Source organism: Marmota marmota, unplaced genomic scaffold (assembly GCF_001458135.2).
Source record: "Marmota marmota marmota unplaced genomic scaffold, marMar, whole genome shotgun sequence".
Classification (NCBI taxonomy): Eukaryota; Metazoa; Chordata; class Mammalia; order Rodentia; family Sciuridae; genus Marmota; species Marmota marmota.
Window position 1 is genome coordinate 20,792,854 of NW_026000221.1, and position 7,448 is coordinate 20,800,301.

At 59.1% G+C, this 7,448-nt stretch overlaps 1 protein-coding gene across 1 annotated transcript; it reads right to left on the reverse strand.

Annotated features, from left to right (window-relative positions):
* Window positions 1-356: 356 nt before the first annotated feature.
* Adgrg1 (adhesion G protein-coupled receptor G1) lies at window positions 357-7,332 on the reverse strand. The gene is made up of 6 exons (XM_015488667.2): window positions 7,182-7,332; window positions 6,022-6,137; window positions 4,841-5,109; window positions 3,817-3,925; window positions 2,810-3,078; window positions 357-1,764 (listed from the first exon to the last, which is right to left on the reverse strand). Exons 1-6 carry the CDS (start codon window positions 7,302-7,304, stop codon window positions 1,634-1,636), a joined length of 1,017 nt encoding a protein of 338 aa, XP_015344153.1. The 5' UTR covers window positions 7,305-7,332; the 3' UTR covers window positions 357-1,633.
* Between the last annotated feature and the right edge of the window lie 116 nt (window positions 7,333-7,448).

The window sequence follows — 7,448 nt, forward strand, 5'->3', positions numbered from 1 at the left end:
TAACAATCAACAGATTTAGCAACCCAATCTGGATTTCTCTTCAAAGGCAGTGATCTGGCCACAGGGGCCCTTGTCCCTGCAAGCACTGACCAGCTGGGGTCAGTCACTCACAGCCCCTCAGCTCCTCCAGTTCCCCACGGACCCCCTAACCCCCACCTCGACCTGCCATTTGTCCTCCCGCCCTCCCTGGCCAATGTTACCAGGGGCTGGTGTTTCCAGCGGCTGACTTTTCCCCCCACACTCCTCTCTTCCCTTTCCTGTTCCCTGATTGGCCCCCGCGGTGTCTCTATCAGTGACACTTTTAATACAAGTACAAGAAAAAGCTGCAAAGGAAATACTCCAAGACCCCACACTGGTTTGTTAGACAATACCAACATCGGATTTTTATTCTCTTCTTGACAATCTTCTGAAGGTTCCAAATTCTCTACAACAGACATACTTCTTTTAATATCAAAAGACACAAATTGCTACTTACAAAGAACATCCTCGAAAAGAACACCAAAGAACAACCCCTCCCCCATCCTTAAGAGTGAGATGTAGAAGGGACACTGCCTCCTGCAGGGAGTCCTCCTGGATTCTCAGCTGCAGCTCTGGCCCCTGATCCGCACCTGGGCTCCGGTGGCTCCTCAGCTGTCAGCGTAGGCTTCACCTACCAGGCCAAGACTGTGCAGAGGGCGTGGCCAGATCCGGTCATCTGTGTCCCTACCATCCAGCCCAGGCTGGCAATGGACCAGCGTGGGTTTGTAGGCAGAATTCACCATGACGGTGTGTCCCGGCCATTTGCAGGGATTTAAGGTGACTCCTTAGGAGGCATCAGGCTCAGGCCAGTGTCCCCAGAGCAGGACAGCCCAGCCTTCGGGGTGCTGGGATGGAAATTAGACGAGGCTCCTGTGTTCCATAGTTCTTGCCATAGGAGGGCAGGGCCGGCCCCTCTGGAGTGTGAGCAAGGGTGGAGGCAGCTCAGAGAGAGGCCCAGCTGGATGGATGGCCGGGCCAGGCAGTGGGTGGAGGGTTAGAAATATGTTGGCAGATGGGCAGAGCGACTGGGGGACTGGTGTTGAGGCAGGACTGGGCTCAGGTGGGTGCCCTGCAGCTCACTCTGGAGAGGAGGCCTCTCCTCCAGTGCTCCGGCTCAACACTCTGCCTCAACCCACTGGCCCCCACCCTCAGGTTAAAAGGACAGGAGCTTCAGGGTGCCGCCATGGTGATCACCAGGGACCGAGTTGCTACCGCCATGTTTTTGTCCTGGGTAGGGGCACAGGCTTAGGATGCCTGTGGCCTCCATGACCCAAGGCCTGAGCCTGGGGCCTGCAGGTCCCACCCAACAATGAAGGCTGGGCCCTGGGGTGGGCAGGAAAGACAAGGCTTCAGCCCCAGTTCAGACAGCTGTGGGGACAGTCCCACAGCCTCCGTGGCAGTATGGTGAGCCCTTTGGAAGCTGGACCTGGGAGCCGAGTAGTCCCCAAGGCCAGATGGATGTCTGGTTGCCGTGGTGACAGTCCGTCCTCCAGGGTCCTCGGCCTTCTCTGGCCGGCCACTGGCTGTCAGAGGTGGTGCTCAGCCTGGGGGCCGTGGGCAGCGCGAGCAGAGGCCTCGTCTCTGCGTCCTCATGCCGGGCAGCAGGGCTGGAGGCCTAGATGCGGCTGGACGAGGTGCTGCCCGAGCTGATGGGCAGCCGGGCGCTGTCCGAGCTGCTCTTCAGAGGGGAAGGGCCGCCGCGAGCCTGCAGCCGCATGGACCAGTACCAGAGGAAGATGAGGAAGCCTGCGGGCAGGAAGCAGGGCAAGGCTCGAAGACAGGGCTCGGCTAGAGGACAGGGCTCGGCTGCTGGGGCAGCCCCACAGGCCCCTTGAGCCCCTCCCAGGGTCACCTCGACTCAGATCTACCCTTTGACTCAGAATTCTCTTGAGTCCCTTTCAATTTCACAGGCCAGAAAATGAAGACTCAAAACTTAGGAGTCTAGATGGTGTGGGGAGGGGAGAACGAGGGTGCAGGAGGCGCCTCGCCCCACCGGCCACGCCCTCAACGACCACACCCATCGACCACGCCCCAAACGGTCACGCCCCCAAATGGCCACGCCCTCACTAGCCACGCCCTCACTAGCCTCGCCCTCACTAGCCACCTTCAGCCACGCCCCCTCGCTGTTCCAAATGCACAGCCTCCTTCCAACCTCAGAACCTTTGTTCCTACCTCTCCCTCGGCCCAGAGCTCTCCTCCCCAGGCCAGGGCTCCTCAACCTCTATGGACACGCGAATCCCCTGGGCATCTTGTTAAATGCAGATGTGACCACCAGCTCTGGATGGGCCGCATTCTGCGCGCGCGAGCGCGCGCACACACACACACACACACACACACACACACACATATTCGAGCTCCCTGGTACGTACTGTTGCTGGTCTGTGCTGCACACTCTAGATCTCTCCATGGCTGGACCTCTGTTGTCCTCAAATGTCCTCCCAGGCCACCCTTCCTAAAGCATCCCCGCCCCAGCCTGGCCGCTGTCCATGATATTGCCTGACTCTCTATTCTCTGAGGTGGTGGGGGGCTGCCTGTTCTCTGGCTCATGCTCAGCCTCCCCACCAGCACAGAGCAAGGCCCTCCTCCTACGGGCTCACCACAGTGGCCGGGGCTCAGCACAGGGCCTGCGCATGTGAGGTGCCAATACAGCCTGGTCCACTGTGGCCCGGATGGGAAGACTGAGGCCCAGAGAAGGAGAGCCTTTAGCTTGCCCTGGGGCCTCCCTTCCCTCACCTACACTCCCGGTGTGGACAAGCCGCCTTGGGGGGGACCAGATCCTCCCCAGACCTACCTTGGAAGGAGGTGACGATGCTGAAGAGGTAGAGGATGACGAGCTGGAAGGTGCCAGAGGCAAAGGAGAAGAAGACCAAGGCCCAGGGCAGGCCGAGGACCAGGCTGAGGCCCAGCAGCGTCAGCACGTGGGGCCACTTTTGATTATGTGGGCGCAGCCGCAGGATCTGCACCACCATGGTGCCCAGCATGGCCATGTTGAACAGAAACACCAGGCTGAAGAGGCCGAGGTTGGTGACGTAGCTGACCAGGGAGTCCCGGATCCAGCACCTGTGGCAAGGGCACAGGGCTCAGTGCCCAGCCAGCTGGACCAGCCAGCTGGTCACTGTTATGGCATGTGCTGCTTATTTTCTATTTACAACATTGGTGTGATTTTTTTAAACACACTGAAGTTGCCAAGTTAGACGATTTAAAGAAAAATATTAAGCCAGTCCTGATATGGATGGTAAAGGGGGGAGGCGGGAGCCACAGGCCACGGTGTAAAGGGCTGATCATGTCATAAACATGGAGCCAGGGGATTCTTCCTTCCCGGCCTGGAGGTCAGGAGCTCTCGCTTCCAATCTAGGGTCAGGAAGTCCTCGGGCAAGGCCACCAGGTGAGTGGAGGGGGCTGGGATCAGCCCCACTCATCTCCAGCTGGGAGCCTTTGAGCAGGGCACTGGCTCCGTGTGGGCCGGTCCCTCTCTGGACCTCTGTCTGTGTGGGAAGGCACAGCAACCCTGCCCAGCAGCCAGTGGGGGCCCCTCTGCCCAGCCCCACCCCCTCCATGGATGAGGCGGCTGAGGCTCACAGAAGGGCAGGGACCGTCGAATGGTCACCTGGTAAATTAATAGCAGATCTAGATTTTTATCTCCCTCCATGATCCTTAGCCCAGTGCTCCGGCCACCACTGAGCCAATCCCTCCAGTCACGGGAACCCAGGGTCTCCTGGCCAGCATGGAAGGCACCCAGGCTGCTCTCTGTCCCTGCAGCCAGGGTCCACCTTCCTGCCCCGCTACCCGGCCACTCACATGGAAGGGTAGATGACGCTCACTGGGGTCCTGTGCACAGCCAGGATGATAGGGCCGTAGTTGTTCACGTCCACCAGTGCCACCAACGTCACCAGGAAGATGGGGAAGCCTGAGGGCAGCAAGGCCTGGGGCTGCATCTCCACCTGCTGAGGCCACCTCCCCTGCCCTCCAGTGGGTCTAGGGGTGAGACCCCCTCCTCAAGCCTTTACTCCCAGAGCCTGCCCAGCCCCATCTGAGGTCCCTGGGAGGAGGGACCACAGCTGTGTGCCAAGGTCTAGATGGTGCAGGGGAGGGGGAAGAATGACAGAACAGTAGTGGGGTGGAGGCCGGTGGTTCCGAAGGGCAGCAGAACTCTGGCCAGCAAAATCTGCACTGGCCTTGACCTTGTCCATTCCCTGACCTCTGCACACCTGGGTCTTAACACAGAACCAACTCAAGGACTTCATGTTACTGGAGACAGTGAACGAAGAGGTGGCCCATAAGGCCCCAGGAGGAGCAGCAAGGTGGAGTTAGGGACCATGCAATGGTGTAAGTCCCTGGGCTCTGAATCTGACATGACTGGTCTGAGCCATGGATGAAATGAGCTCTGGTCAAGAATAAAATTCCAAAGCCACAGAGGATCTGTTACCTGAGGTTCAGGGGGACCCATAGGCAAGGCCACTGTGGCCTGAGTGAATTAGGTGAGTGGCACAGGACCTGGCTTCAGTCCACTCATCTCCTGGCTGGCTGCCCTTGAGCAGTGTGCAACCTGTCCATCCATACCTGGTGGCCCTTGTTGCAAATTCCCTTTTGAATGGAGTGAGTGGTGTGGAGAATTGGGAAGTGTTTCTTGGGGACAGGACTCACCACTTTATCTTCCTAAAGGGGACCTTGTTCTAGACCAGGTGAAGGACCCCTGCGGACGGGCAGGGGAATGAAGCAGTAAGGAAAGTCAGGGAGAAAGGTGGAGAAGCTGAATCAGCTACCTGTGTTCTGCCTGAAGACAGTGGGAGCAAGGGTTCTGGGGCCAATGCCCCCCACTTACCCCAGCCCACGACACTCATCTTGAGCATGTAGCCAGGGACGTAGGTGCCGAAGACCTCGACCACCAGGCGGTAGAGGTTGTAGCCCTCGAGGCCCATCCAGGAGAGGCAGGCGAGGAGGGAGAAGTGCAGGAAGATGGCGCTGGCCCGGCAGCCGGCCTCGGAGCCCGTCAGCGCCACGGGCTCGCTGAGCAGGAAGCTCACGTCCAGCAGGAAGACGGCCAGCAGCAAGTTCATGTGCACCTTGACCGTGTAGTCCCGGGGCTTCTTCCTGCGGGGGCGAGGCCACCTCAGTGAGCGCCTCCTCCGCTCACGCATGCGTTCCAGGCCGTTCCCTGTGCACCTACTGTGTGCCTGGCGCGCACCTACTGTGTGCCAGACACCGTGTGCGTGTTTAGCAGCAGTCTTGGCAGGCAGTGAGGAGAACAGAGTGGCTGTGACAATGAGCCAGTCACTCCCCAAATGGAAGAGGACACTGGGGAATCCAGGCCACTGTGCTCCGCGTCTGCCCTCTGTCCTCGCTGTGCCTCTGAGTGCCGGGGTGCGTCTGTCTGTCTGCAGATCAGTGTGTGACTACCCTGCTCCAGGGTTCCAAGTGGCCCCAGAAGTGCAGCACACGAGCCCCAGCGTCCCCAGCCTGGGTGTGTGGCCCTGCACTGTCCCCAACTCAGGGCCCACCCTGAACCCATCCCTTCCTCCTGGGACTCCCAGTTGTACATCTGTGAAGCAGGAGGTGGGTCTTGCAGGTCGGGGTCAGGGTCACACTGGTGCAAAGCCTGGCACTAGTGAAACTTTCACCTCCTACCAGCCCTGTCCCTGAGCTGTTGGGCGCATTGGTGCTCAGCCAGGTGCTCTGCCCCCCAGCCCACCCGGCCTTCCCCAGGCCCATCAGCTGTCCCTCCTCATCACCATCACCTGCTGGCCCCCCAGGTGCACAACGTGGTCACAGACATGCTGTGGCCTGTGCCACACGTCATTCGTGCACACGTGTGCTCCCCGCACACACCTGTACAGACTCTCCCATTTTTAAATGGTGGCAATTAACTACACTGTGTAACGCAGTTATCCAAACACCCGGGGCGGGGATGAAATGTGGCCCCGGGGGTCAGCTCTCCTCCCCCAGCCACACACACATGTGGGGACCGGGCGGGTGAGCCAGTCTCCCCGGCTGGGGGGCCCTCACCTGGAGCAGAGGTAGGCGGCGATGGTGAAGAGGCAGGCCAGGGCGGAGACCACGCAGCCCACGTAGGACAGGAGCGTCAGGTAGTTCCGGTGCTCAGCGCCCACCTCCGCGGAGACCTGGTCAGGGGACAGGGTGGGGCTCAGCGCCAGTGCGCACGGAGGGAACCCGGTGCTGGCCCCGTGTGAACTACAGGTGGGTCCCGACTCAAGGGCTCAACCTGGGATTGTCCCACTTTATCATGGTGTGAAAATGACCTGCACCAGCAGGGGACAAGCTAGGGACCCTTCCGGGGATGCTGGGCACGGCCTCACACGACAGCCGCCAGCCTCTGCCGCGCTGTGCCTAAGCTGGAATGTTCTGTGGCCCGGCAGACTCAATGCGTTTGTTCTTTCCTTTTTGGCACCAGGGATTGAACTCGGGGACACTCAACCCCTGAGCCACATCCCCAGACTTTTTTATATTTTATTTAGAGACAAGGGTCTCGCTGAGTTGCTTAGTGCCTCACTAAATTGCTGAAGCTCGCCTTGACCTTACGATCCTCCAGCCTCAGCCTCCGGAGTTGCTGGAATTCCAGGCGTGAGCCACTGCACCCGGCTCGGGACATTTTCAACTAACAGTTGGTTTATGGAGACATGTCTGCATCCTAAGTCAAGGGGTGTATACTCTGTAATTTTTCCATAATGTTTCTATAACATTCCATGTGAGGACTGGTTTGCTGCAAGGGAGTGAGCTTCCCACGCCCAGGGGATTCCAGGAGCAAGAACTTGAGACACAAATTCTTTGAGATCTTGGAAGTACTGAAGCCGGCCTCGGGGGCCTCCATGCTGGGCCTCAGCCTCCAGACAGGGACTCAGAAATACACTCCTGGCCCCAGCCCTGTAGGTTAGCAGTGAGAATCTACACTTTCATCACGTACCAATGTTTAGGACTAAAGAGCGTGGGCTTTACAGACCATCTCTTTTTAAAAACAGAATCAGCTTTGTGATCTTGGATAAGTTGCTTAGCCTCTCTGAATTTCAGTTTCCTTATCTATAAAATGGGACGATGACAAGAACTGCCTTGGAGTGTAGTAATGAGGACTAAACAGATTAATAAGCGACAAGTGCCGGGCAGGGGACAAGAATTCAGCCCGTGTTAGGGGTCAGGGGAGGGGCGCCCACCATCAGCACTGCGAAATAGGTGAGGTGGTTGCAGAGGCAGGATGTGTGCGTTTCCCTGCTGATGGTCTCGCACCCCGCGTTGCTCCAGCTCCCGGGGCTGCTCACTGAGGGGGGGGACAGCATGAGGCTCCATCAGTGCCAGTCCCCCAGGACCCCACTGTCCCCACCCCCTCGCCCAGAGGCTGACTGCACCCTGATTCCAGGACTTTGCTCCATGCCCCCGGTCCCGCCCCGGCTGCCCGCCCCCGGCTCCCCGCCCCCGGTCCC